This window comes from Hirundo rustica, chromosome W, assembly GCF_015227805.2.
Source record: "Hirundo rustica isolate bHirRus1 chromosome W, bHirRus1.pri.v3, whole genome shotgun sequence".
In the NCBI taxonomy this organism is placed as follows: domain Eukaryota; kingdom Metazoa; phylum Chordata; class Aves; order Passeriformes; family Hirundinidae; genus Hirundo; species Hirundo rustica.
Genome location: NC_053487.1, coordinates 14,905,172 through 14,918,579, shown reverse-complemented (window position 1 = coordinate 14,918,579; position 13,408 = coordinate 14,905,172). Strand labels below are relative to the sequence as shown.

The 13,408-nt window shown below is 42.3% G+C and overlaps 1 protein-coding gene across 5 annotated transcripts in view; it reads left to right on the top strand.

Moving 5' to 3' along the window:
- LOC120764846 (creatine kinase S-type, mitochondrial) overlaps positions 1-12,382 on the top strand; it is a 36,830-nt gene extending 24,448 nt beyond the window's left edge. For 4 of the 5 annotated variants that reach the window (XM_040088959.2, XM_040088956.1, XM_040088958.2 and 1 more), the window contains 5 exons: positions 1,459-1,544; positions 4,868-4,991; positions 8,652-8,786; positions 9,123-9,248; positions 12,148-12,382. In XM_040088959.2, coding sequence (XP_039944893.1) covers positions 1,459-1,544; positions 4,868-4,991; positions 8,652-8,786; positions 9,123-9,248; positions 12,148-12,267 — 591 coding nt within the window. In that variant the 3' untranslated portion in view covers positions 12,268-12,382. The remainder of the gene's footprint in view (positions 1-1,458; positions 1,545-4,867; positions 4,992-8,651; positions 8,787-9,122; positions 9,249-12,147) is intronic. The other variant, XM_040088960.1, reaches the window with a different exon arrangement.
- Positions 12,383-13,408: the final 1,026 nt, after the last annotated feature.

Genomic DNA, 13,408 nt, shown 5'->3' with positions numbered 1-13,408 from the left:
AGTTTCCAGTAGATGGCTATTTTGGCAGTGGGCAGGGTCAGTACCAACGACAGACACCAACTTAAGGAATAGTGTAATTTACTGTAATACAAAACAGCAAATTACAAAGGATAAGCTAAGCAATCCATCTAATCATTACTACAAATGAATGCCTATAGTGATTAAGAAAGATACATCACCAGTTACCCCAATACTTTGCCACTTCATCCAGATCCACACAAAAGCTGGGGGAAGCCACTGTCACAGCAAAGGACTGGAGGACCACTCCTGGTAACTGGGAAATCCTACAGGTGAACCCACCTACAGGCAAAGAGGCTTCCAACTTCACTGTGAGAGTAGCCCAGCTTTTATGTTGTTGAATAAACAAGCTACTATTACTTCTGGTATGGAAACATGTGGTTTTATTCTCCTGTTGGGTTTCTCCCAAAGCCTGGCCAGGCCTCAAGGAGGAACCAAGGGAGTTGTCTTTGTTCATACACCCCCAGACAAGTCCAGATGTGGCCTTGTCCGGTTTCTAAATATGGAAACATAAATACATGCTTTGCCAATGAACGGATGCATATATCATATTGCTAATAATACTATTTTAATGAGTGAATACATATAATATTTGGTTGGAAGGTTCATCTAGAAAGTCAACTTTGACCCAGGGCCTGTTGTTCAGGCCTTAGTATTTCGGTAGCTCCCAAATTACAGAAGTGGTAGCAATGCTGAGTTCATGGACCACCTTAGTTGTACCACCAGCAAGTCTACTATATCATAAGCCAATACTACAAAGTCCACTACAATCATAATCTGAGCCCAGGTCCCAAGGACAATAAATATTCACAGGGAGCACATACAGCAAGTAAGGCATTATGTAAAAAAACCTGAGAACAAGAACAACAGCTCTGAAAGCAAATGAATCAACATTGTGACCAGCAGCTACTAAACCAATACAATGAATGCTTATAACAAACTTGTTTTAACATGGTCTTTTCCGATCTTCCATGGTCTCAACCCAAGAAAAGTCTGTCAAGGTTTAACCCCAGATGGCAAGTAAGTACCATGCAGCTGCTCCTCAGCTGGTCCAACTCCCCTCAGTTTATATAATGAGCATGATATTCTATGGTATGGAATATTCTTTTGGCCAGTTCAGGTCAACTGTCTGGATCATGCTCCCTCCTAGCTTTTTGTGCACCTCCTCATTTGCAGACCACAGGAAACTGAGAAGTCCTTGAATTAGAGTAAGGACTGCTGAGCAACAACCAAAACATCAGTGTGTTATCAACATTATTCTCATACTTTAAATCAGGAAAAATCAAGTTCACAAGCTATGCTATTTAATTTAATTGTATTGACTACCTTCATATTAAATGCATAAGACAGGGTTATACTGCTTCCCTTAATAAACTTCAATTTATCTTGTATCTTTCTCTTTCTCTCTTTTTATTTTTCTGGTCCCGTTTTTGTGTCCAGGATCATTTTCTCTTTGATAAGCCAGTGTCCCCTTTGCTAACATGTGCTGGGATGGCACGTGACTGGCCAGATGCCAGAGGAATCTGGTATGTTGTGTGATACATAGAAGCTTGTGTCATGTTTTAAAACATGTATTACAAGTCTCCTCGCTTCTCCTAACCCCACAGTCACTCTGCACTGGTACTCACAGCATGTTTAGTTTGTTTTAAAATAATTTTGTTGTGTTTTAAATGATTAATTGAAGAAAAAAATAAGACCTTTATATTCTTATAGGCAAAGACAGAAATGATGCAAGGATTGTTGAAGTGTTAGAAACCATAGAAGAGCTTGATAACAGTCACAAAGGAATTAGGGCTTCTCCCACAATAAAGGTGGGAGGGTCAATACCCCAGCTGAAGTGCATCTACACCAATGCCTGCAGCATGGGCAGCAAGCAGGAGGAGCTGGAAGTCATTGCACAGCTGAAAAACTATCATATAATTGCAGTCATGAAAACATGGTGGGCTGTCTTGAAACTGGAGTGATTTAATGGATGGCTATAAACTCTTCAGAAGGGATAGGCAAGGAAGGAGAGACCATGGGGTAGCCCCACATGTTAGGGAGTGTTTCTACTGTTTAGAGCTTGCTGATGGTGATGAAAGGGTTGCATGTTTATAAGCAAGAACCAGGGAAAAGGCTAACAAGGCAGATATCCTTGTGGTCTTCATCCAACCAGGATGAAAAAGCAGATGAAATTTTCTATGAGCATCTGGGAGTAGTCTCACATTCACTAGCCCTTTTTCTCTTGGAGACTTCAACTTACCACTTGTCTGCTGGAAATACAATACAGCAGAGAAGAAACAGTCTATAAGATTCCTGGAATGTGCAGAAGAAAACTTCCTGACACAGCTGTAGAATGAGCCAACTAGGGAAGGCATGCTCGCTGGACTTTTTGTTTGTGAAGAGAGAAGGAATTGTGGGTGATATGATGTTTGGAGGCCATTTTGAGCACAGTGATCATGAAATGATAAGGGTTTTCAGTTCTTGGAGAAGTAAGGAATATGGTTACCAGCACTGCTACCTTGGACTTCTGGAAGGCAGACTTTGGCCTGTTTACAGGCTTGGTTGAGAGAGTCCCTTGTGAGGCAGTCCTGAAGGGCAAAGGAATCCAAAAAGCACAGCTAGAAGTTAATATGTTAACTTCCATAAAAGGCAATAAACATAGTTCTATAAATATATTAACAACACAAGGAGGGCTAAGGAGAATCTCCATCCTTTATTGGATGGGAGGGGGAAACATGGTAACAAAGGATGAGGAAAGGCTGAGGTACTTAATGCCTTCATTACCTCAGTCTTTAATAGTAAGATTGATTGTTCTCAGTGCACCCAGCCCTTTGAGCTGGAAGACAGAGTCAGGGAGCAGAATGAAGCCCCATTATCCAAGGGGAAATGGTCAGTGACCTGCAACACTACTTAGAAATGCAAAAGTCAATGGAGCCAAAAAGGATCCTTCCAAGAGTACTGAGGGAGTGAGAAGAAGCATTCACCAACCCACTTTCAATCATTTACCAGCAGTCCTGCCTAACTGAGGAGGTCTCAGTTGACTGGAAGTTACCAAATGTGAAGTTCATCTACAAGAAGGGCCAGAAGGACGATCTGGGGAACTACAGGCCTGTCAGCATGACCTTGGTGCACAGGAAGGTTATGGAACACATCATCACAAGTGCCATCAAATGGCATGTACAGGACAAGCAGGGGATCAGACCAAGCCAGCATGGGCTTAGGAAAGGCAGATCCTGCTTGACTAACCTGGTCTCCTTCTAAGACAATGTGATCCACTTAGTAGATGAGGGAAAGGCTGCAGATGTTTAGCTGGGCTTCAATAAAGCCTTTGACACAGTTTCACACAGCATTCTCCTGGAGAAACTAGCTGCTCATGGCTTGAATGGGTGTACTCACTCTCTATTGGGTAAAAAACTGACTGGATGGCTGGGTCCAAAGAGCTGTGGTGAATGGAGTTAAAAGTAACAAGTGATGTTCTTCAGGGCTACGTATTGGGTTAAATTCTGTTTAATATCTTTATTGATGATTTGGATGAGGGCATCGAGTGAATCCTCAACATATTTGCAGATGACACCAAGTTAGGCAAGAGTGTTGATCTGCTTGAGGGCAGGAAGGCTCTGTAGAGAGATCTGGACAGACTAGATAGATGGACTGAGGCCAAATGCATGAGGTTCAACCAGGGTAAATGCAAGGTCCTGCACTTGGGTCACAACAACCTCATGCAATGCCACAGGTTTGTGGAGGAGTGTCTAGAAAACTTCTCATTAGAAAAGGACTTGGGGGTGTTAGTCAATAGCCATCTTCATATGAACCACAAGTGTGCCCAGGTGGCCAAGAAGGCAAATGGCATCCTGGCTTGTATCAGAATTAGTGTGGCCAGCAGGACAAGGGAAGTGATTGTCCCCCTGTACTTGGCACTGGTGGGGCCACACCTCAAATACTGTGTTCACTTTTGGGCCCCTCGCTACAAGAAAGACATTGAGGTGCTGGAGTGTGTCCAGAGGAGGGCAACAAAGCTGGTGAAGGGCCTAGAGCACAAGTCAGATGAGAAGTGGCTGAGGGAACCAGACTTGTTCAGTCTGGAGAAAAGGAGAGTGAGGGGAGACCTTCTCACTCTCTACAACTACCTGAAAGGAGGTTGTACCCAGGTGGGGATCAGCCTCTTCTCCTGGGTAACAAGCAATAGGATAAGAAGAAATGGCCTCAAGTTGCACCAGGGGAGGTTTAGATTCGATATTAGGAGAAATTTCTTCACCAAAAGGGTTGTGAAGCATTGAAACAGACTGCCCAGGGAAGTGATGGAGTTACCATCCCTGGAGGTATTTAAAAGACGTAGATGTGGCACTTAAAGACATGGTTTAGTGGTAGACTTGGCAGTGTTAGGTTAATGGTTGGACTTGATGATCTTAAGTGTCTTTTCCAACCTAAATCATTCCATTATTCTATGGTTCTACATAAACTTTTTTTTCCTAACTGCACAATTTTCTAAGAAGAGTAAAAACTATCCCCAGTGACTGAAGATGCAGAATTTGGCTTCTCCCTTTACCTGTTCCATTAGCAGCTGTACATTCCAACTGTGTTAATGTTTGAAGACATGTTCTTCATAGCTCAGCTTCAGAGCAGCATGATACAATCAGAGAAAACTGCTCTTCTCACTGTGACTTGAGAAACCTGCATAATTCCATTGGCATGGGGGATCAAGATGTGAAAGTAGCTTAACTGCATCCTTAACTGTGCAGAGCAACATTATTTTGCAGTGCTTAACCTCTTCACAGTCCTGAAAGACTGTAATGAAACAAAGGATACTGAGAGTTATTTTTCAGGGCCTATCTTGTGCTTTAAAGCTGTTCATTTTTCTCTCAACCAGGCATAACAATGACAAGACATTTCTTGTCTGGATTAATGAAGAGGACCACACCAGGGTGATCTCCATGGAAAAGGGTGGCAACATGAAACGGGTGTTTGAAAGATTTTGTCATGGTTTAAAAGAGGTAGTAACTCAATGAATTATGCCTGTTTGTTTATTGTTGGGCTGTTGTCAACATTACTTTGCATGATTAACACTGAGCTGACATCTCCAGAAGCAACAAAATAAAGTAACACCAGTTGAAGTAGCAACCTACATTAATAGCAGTTAAAGAAGGAAACAAATTGTTAGCTGAGTTGTAGGAAAAATAGGTAAAATGTCATTTTAGCTTCTATATTACAATCTTCAGCACTGAATGGCTAAAGAAATGGTTTTTTCTTTTTCCTTGGAACAATTGCTTTATTCCTCTCACTCTGGCAAAGCAGCTTTCACTCCAGCTTCTCTGGATTTCTATACTCCCCTGTTTGAGGAAATCCCCAACTTCTGTATAGCTTATACAATTGTACACTCCCATATTCCTTCAAAGCCACCAGCACAGGCCTTCACCTGAAAAAAACTCAAGCAAATACCACATAGAAAAGTAGGGAAAGCAGGGAACTATCATGCCTTCTACATGTATGTTAACCAGAAAATGAAAGTCAAACAAGGTGTACCCTTCCTGATAAACAATTCTGGTGAACTGGTAACAATGGATGAGAAGGCTGAGGTACTAAACAATTTTTTCCTCAGTCTTCAATAGCAACCTCTCTTCCCACACTTCTGTGGATAGACAGCAGGATGGGGACTGGGGAGCAAAGTGCTTCCCACTGTAAATGAAGATCAGGCTCATGACCACCTAAGGAACCTGAATGTACAAAAGTCTATGGGACCCAATGAGATGCAACCCAGAGTCCTGGAGGAATTTATCTGGGCTTCTGCAAAGCCTTTGACATGGTCCCCTCCAACACCCTTCTCTTTGAACTGGAGAGAGATGGATTTGATGAGTGGACTGTTAGATAGATGAGAAATTAGTTGGACAGTCACATCTAGAGGGTAGTGGTTAGTGGCTCAGAGTCCTAATGGACATCAGTGGTGAGTGGTGTCCCTCAGGGGTCTGTATTGGGGCCAGTGTTATTGAATGTCTTCATCAAGAACATAAAGGGGTTGAATGCACCCTCAGCAAGTTTGCAGATGACACCAAGCTGAGTGGTGCAGTTGACATGCCTGAAGGACAGGATGCCATCCAGAGGGACCTGGACAAGCTTGAGAAGTGGGACCATGGGAATCTCATGAGGTTAATAAAACCAAGTGCAAGGTGCTGTACCTGAGTAGGGGCAATCCCCAGTATCAATACAAGCTGGGGGATGAACACATCAAAAGCAGCTCTGCTGAGAAGGCCATGGAGGTGCTGGTGGATGAGAGGCTGGACATGAGCTGGCAATGTGTGCTTGCAGTCCAGAAAGCCAATTGTGTCCTGGGCTGCATCAAAAGAAATGTGGCCAGCAGGTCAAGGGAGGTGATGCTGCCCTTCTATGCTAATGTGAGACCCCACCTGGAGTGCTGCATCCAGCTCTGGGGTCCCCAGCACAGGAAGGACATTGACCTGTTGGAGCGAATTCAGAGGAGGCCACCAAGATGATTAGAGGGATGGAACACCTCTGCTATGAGGAAAGCCTGAAAGAATTGGGTTTGTTCAGCCTGGAAAAGAGGCAGCTTTGGGGTGACCTAATTGTGGCCTTCCGGTGCAGCAATGTGGCAGGATGGTGAAATGCTGCTACCTTCTCAAAGCGTCTCCTTCAGAAGCCGCTCAGAGCAGGCCACAGGAACAGCTATTTCAGGTCCAGGCACACACACGCCACAGATAGCTCAGCGGAGGAAAGACAGGAAGGGCCTCCTGTATATGTTCCAGCAGAGATTTATTCCAGCATGCTGAAGGGATCAGGGACAGAAGACGCAGACCATGTGGTGCTCGGTGGTTAAGTAGGGGTCAGTGGCCAATGACCTGAGGGCACAGGGGCAGTACAAAGGTCAGCAACCTATAGAGGGGTATGAGGGATGAACAATTGGGGAGGGCAGGGTTAAGTGGCCAATGGGGAAAGCAATCCAAGATAGGTTGGCAGTAGTTCTGCAAGGCACCATGAGGGAAGTCTTCTCCTTCAGTCTAGGCAGGGAAAACTCTATGGTAAATCTTCCCAGGGCAAAGCCTGGAAGTTTCCCTGAGGGGACTTTCAGGGTTCCCACATTCTGGTACCTGAAGGGAGCCTACAAGAAAGATGGAGAGAGACAGTGTACAAGAGCATGTAGTGATAAGACATGGGGGAATGGGTTCAAATTGAAAGAGAGTAGGTGTAGATTAGATATTAGGAAGAAATTCTACTGTTAGAGTGATGAGGCACTGGCACAGGTTGTCCAGAGAAGTTGTGGATGCCCCATCCTTGGAAGTGTTCAAGGCCAGGTTGGATGGGGCTCTGAGCAACCTGGTCTAGTGAAAGGTGTCCTCGCTCATGGCAGGGGGGTTGGAACTAGATGATCTTTAAGGTCCTTTCCAACCCAAGCCATTATATGATTCTATGATTATCTGATTGAGGAAGTGGTCCCTGAAGGTAAGTTCAGAGCATCTCTAAGAAATCTTGAGTATGTGGTGAGTTTGGGAACATGGAGAAACAAAAGTGCCTAGTGCATGCTTCATTGATATCTGGGTGGTTCACTAGGATCTAGTATGCTTTTTAGGCATATCCATGACACTGAATAATGTACAGGACTGGGGACTAAGTGACATAGCTTGTGGATGTTGTTTCCATGTATTCCTCTGCTATTGTGCTTATCTCTTGTTCAAGAGAAGTTGACCTCTGGACATTGACATATGAAGTGGTCAGATAGCTTTGGAAACTGTGACCAGAGCAAGTGTATGAGGCAGGAAATCAGACCTAGTTTCTTACAAGCAATTTCTGTGTCCTCACACAATATTTAAATGTCAGGAGAGTCCATTATTTTGTATTCTTCTGCAGAATGGAAATATTTGCCTATATTGCAGAGGACTTGTGAACCTGGATTGACATAGTTATCTGATTCTCTTCTGACAGTGGTTTTACTGAATTGAAATTGCATTTGGGTTACAGAATTAAGTCTCAGAAGTGTATCTGAATGGACAGAATAGTGGCTTATTCAAAGGTCCATAGACCTTTGTGATATTTCTGAGGATAATGATTTCAGTCTCCTTGGTAACTGGGTTTTAAAATTACTAATGAAAATCATTATAGAGGACATATGTAGTCTTTTCATAGTGGAAGCAGGGCTATGAAATTTAAGCATTTAGAAATCAAGTGTCCTTCACCTAGAATCATGTAATCAACTTGAAAATTATATAAAACTAGGCTTTGGCTCCTTTTGTTTTCTCCACAGTATTTGAGATGTTTGGACTTGTGCTTTGCAACTTTGCTCTAAAAGCACCTAGGCTAGAAAATCATTTATACTATAGGTAAAAGAATTATTATGTAACCATATCGTTTCATGGTCTAAAGCCATGTGATAAAGTGCTGAAGAGCTTTCGAGTTAATGGTAGTTAGAAATGATGAAGAAATTTTTGTAACATTCACTGGGTAACTTGACGCCTGATGAATACAAATGTTCATACTAGTCAAACCAGACTTTACTTGAGTATATCTATATGCACTTCCATCGGTAAACAGTGAAGTTAATCATCAGCATAGATACAAAATAAAAAGAATTTCATCTATAAACAACTGTCAGAAGACGAGATGTTTGTATGCAGTTCTTTCTTTTTCTTCTTTTTTTGCCTTCATAGGTTGAAAGATTAATTAAAGAACGAGGCTGGGAGTTCATGTGGAATGAACGTCTTGGATACATTCTGACTTGTCCTTCAAACCTAGGAACTGGTTTACGTGCTGGAGTCCATGTAAAGCTGCCAAAGCTTAGCAAGGTACATAAATAGTTTAAAAGGCCAGTGATGTAAATTAGGTCTTCATGTAATTTATAAAGAAACAAATGAAAAATGACAGTTTACAGCAATTGGATGTTTGCAAGATGTGCAACAGCTAGGTCCCAGGCATAATACATGACTGAGCATATTTGTATAACGAAAATTATTATATTTTTTATGGAAATTAATCTACTAAGCAGACAAACACCAAGACAGGCTATAATCCAAAGACAGAGGGAATTGTCTCTGCCTGTCTTTCTGGAGATGGTATTAGATCATGGATAATAACAATAAGCAAGGAGAAAGACAATATGCCCAAACCTATTTTTCTGTTAGGATCCCAGGTTTCCAAAAATCCTGGATAACTTGAGGCTACAGAAGCGTGGCACTGGTGGAGTGGACACAGCAGCTGTAGCAGACGTGTATGATATCTCCAACCTGGACCGCATGGGTCGATCAGAGGTAACTTGTTTGTTTTATTCCTTACTTTTAAACTCAGATCTGCACTAAGACCGTTTCCCTCCATCTGCGTTCACTAAGAATTCAGAGTAATTTTTTGGAGTTATGGCAGTTTTTTCTCCTTGTGAATTTGATACAGTGAAAAGGCTTACACAACAAAAAATTACTACTGTGCATGCAATGTTTGCCAAATACGACAAGTTCCTGAGCAAGTTCCATAAATGTGACTGGTTTACATCATGTGCTGAAGCATTTTGTTGAAAGCATGCAGGTACTAGAAACATTTGGTTCTGGTAACAGAATTCCCTTGGGACACTGTTTCTCAGCATCACAGCATGAACTTTTATACCCAAATACCTCCTGGAGTACACAGCTATGAGCTAGATGTACAGGTTGTCTCTCCAGTGCTGGGCATGAGATAGGTATCTAAGAATCATAGAATCATAGAATCATAGAATCATAGAATCATAGAATCATAGAATCATAGAATCATAGAATTATAGAATCATAGAATGGTTTGGGTTGGAAGGGACTTTGAAGATCATCTAGTTCCAACCTCTCTGCCATCAGATGGGATGTCACCAACTAGATCAGGTTGCCCAGGGCCCCATCAAGCTTAGCCTTGAACACTTCCAAGGGTGGGGCATCCACAACTTCTCTGGACAACCTGTGCCAGTGCCTCACCACCCTCACAGTAAAGAATTTCTTCCTAATATCTAATCTACACCTACTATCAATTTGAACCCATTCCCCCTTGTCCTATCACTACATGCCCATGTAACAAGTCCCTCTCCATCTTTCTGAATGAGGTTCACTGACGTTGTACACTGGGAACAGAGCTACATACTGTACATTGGACAGGTATCTGTTGTACCCAGTGCAAAATGCTGAGGAAAGAAGCAGGATTTTAGGACTAACCCACACAGGGAATCAAGCACTGACATTAAGAGTGGATTAACATGCAGTTTTCCTTTTAGGATTCACAGTCATGCACTTTCACTGTATTGAGTTTGGCTGGGATGGCATTAATTTTCCCCTGTGCAGCCCCCTTAGTGCTGTGCTTTGCACTAATAGGCATAAAGGTGTTGATAACACACCAGTGTTTTGGCTGCTGCTGAGCAGCACTGATGCAGCATCAGTGCTGTCTCCAACATTATGCCCCCCTCATCAGTAGGCTGAGACTGGGCAAGGTCTTGAGAGGTGGCATAACCAGGACAGCTCACCCAAATTGACCAAAGTGATATTCCATACCATATGACATCTGTTCAGATATACAAGCTAAGAAAAGGAAGCGGGGGGGGGGGGGGCATTCGTTATTTACAATGTTTGCCTTCCGGAGCAACCACTATGCATGCTGAAGCCCTGCTTCCTGGGAAAAGGCCATAGATCACTTGCTGACAGGAAGTAGAGAATAAAATCTTTGGGTTTTTTTTCCATTGCTCGCGCATGTGCAACATTTGCTTTTTCTTTAGTAAACTGTCTTCATCTTGACCCATGAAGGTTTTTTCCCATATTATTTTCCTCCCCCCCATCCAGGTGAGGAAGGGAGTGATAGAGTGGCTTGGTGGGCAACTGACATCCAGCCAAGGTCAACCTACCATAGCAAGTTAGTCTAAACAGCTGTGGCCAAAAATCTAGTCCTGCCATCCTACCTACTCCCAGTCATGTGAAGGAACCCCCACTTCCTTCCTCTACCCCATGCATCCAGAAGGTTTCAGGGCTCATGCTACTATTGGATTGGGGAAATTAGTGTGTCTCTTCCCCTATTTTCACTCCCATTCCAATTAGTTTTCAGTTGACTGTTTTCTCATAGAAGAACATAATTTTTGCTTTTTCAGTCACTCAAAGAACTATATGGCTTTAAAATTAAATAGCACAAAACTATACTAGTATCTTAATATCACAGTATAAGTTTTAGTTTCTACAGTTTATGATGTATAGATTATCCTCCACAATTCACTAGTGTCCATTTGGATGCAGTGCATTCTTTCTTCTACAGTACTGACTGTATATTGAATAAATATGTTGTATTTCACAGAATACAGGTAAACAACAGCCTAAAACATCAAGAAGTAAGCACATATGTACAGATGCTTTAAGCATGCTAAACAGTAAGGGAGGGCTCTGCATGATTCTTCAAGTAATTTCAGTATTACTCATATATCGCATTACTATCCGTCAAGAAAATACAACTATCCTACTTTCCACAGAAGAAAGAAAAAGTGCCAGTAGTCTTCACAGTCCTTTACCAAATGTCAAACCAATGTTCCATAGCTTTTAAGCCCAAACACATTTGGATAAAGGCATTAATCCAAACCTCATACAATGCTGTTGGCAAAACACCAGACCCTTTTTACTTGCACTGGCATTTGTTGCTTCAGAGAGAACTACCCAGAGACTCTAAACATCTACGGCACTGCCTTTTCACTTTCTTTGTCCTAATATGTAAATTGTGAGAACACAGCAAATGGGAATCCATGGCTTTGACATGCTGTAGTTCTCGGCATCTTGTATTCTCAGTGGCAACATTTGAAATAGGTCTCTAAACTCATGCCTAAACCTTTTATTTAAGCATTTCTCTTTGTCTATTTATATAGGGATATGTGTAGGTGCAGAAATGTCTGGAATTTAGAGAACTATTTGAAAAATTTTTATGTCAGAAGGCCAAGCTCAGCATGAACAGGAGAAGGGGTAGGGAGAAGGGAATTACTATGGGCTTCCACTTGACCAATGTATGACCCATATTTCCTGTGTCACAGCATGTGTGAGCTCTGTGTCCAGGTCATGATTCTCCTTGGGTCCAGCTTTACTTGCAGTCTTTGCCATACAAGCCAATTTTTTCCTTCCTCTATTAACACTGTTGCCAAATCTTTTATTATTATTGTTTTTCTTGTTGTTGTAGGTAGAACTAGTTCAGATTGTCATTGATGGAGTCAACTATCTAGTTGACTGTGAGAAGAAACTGGAAAGAGCTCAAGACATTAAAGTACCACCGCCATTACCTCAGTTTGGCAGGAAGTGATCTTGTGGCTGATGTCTGTTAATGATAAAAAATATGGCTGCCATTTTGACAGAAAGGCACCTCTGTATAGCTCTATTTAAATACTGTGTTTAATAAAACACTGCCTGATACCCAACGTCTCTCTAGATGCTTGGTCACACTAACAGAAAATAGTCTTAGTGCAGCTTTAGTAGGACAACCACTTTGTAGAGACTGCTTCCCTTTTCCCTTTGTCTTCTTAGCAACCTTTACCTAGGCTTTGAACCTTTCTCTCTTGGCTGATGATAAGGAAAGTATTACTTGAATAATGCAAAAGGCACAAATACATAACTCTAGCTTGTATGTACACTTATGGCCATATTTACGCAGACTTCTGAGAACCTGAGTTTTATTCACAGAAGCACTTCTCTTGAGTGCCTGTCCAGAGGACAAAAATCTCTCCATCTGAAGGGTAGGTGCTTGCAAAGTGCTCATTACTTTTTCAGCATTTAACACCATGTTCAAAAGTTAACTAGAGCAAGTAGCTGCAAATGGCTTCAGTCTCTGAAGTCTGCCACTTGACCTGTTATCTGGAACCCATTGGTGTCTCTGTATAGGAGATGTCTCCTCTCTGTCCAGGACTGGTTTGTTTGCAGACAAACTTTTTTACCATGTCATCCCAAACCCTCAGACTTTCTTAGCCCTGGTGGAGAGTTCACCAGATCGCTTTCAGGTGTTTTCCTCAGGTACTACCTCTTACCTTAGACTGCAGCAAGCTGAACCAAAAATCAGAAGTAACAAATATCCGTTTGCTGATATTCTGTATCCAACAGACACCTGACCAGCATGACCTCTTCCAGTCTTTTCCTGCAGCTTTCTGGTCATGGGTAATAGGGACCAGGCTCCAGCACTAGTCACCCAAATGCCCAGGATGTACTGGAATACAGTGTCATGGGTTAACAAAGCTTGGTTTTTAGTTAAAGAAGAAACAGTTCCCTGTAAGGACCTGTTAATTTCCTGTGGAAAGGACAGGTATCTATCAGAGGCAAATGTTTAGATACTGACATATTGTGTGACCACTGAGGAAGCTGGATGAGTCTTTGTGAATGCACATAAATAGTGAGCGGAGCCCGGAACTCTGTCTTTTCCTTCCAGCTTGTCAGCGGGTAACACCGGCCATGTG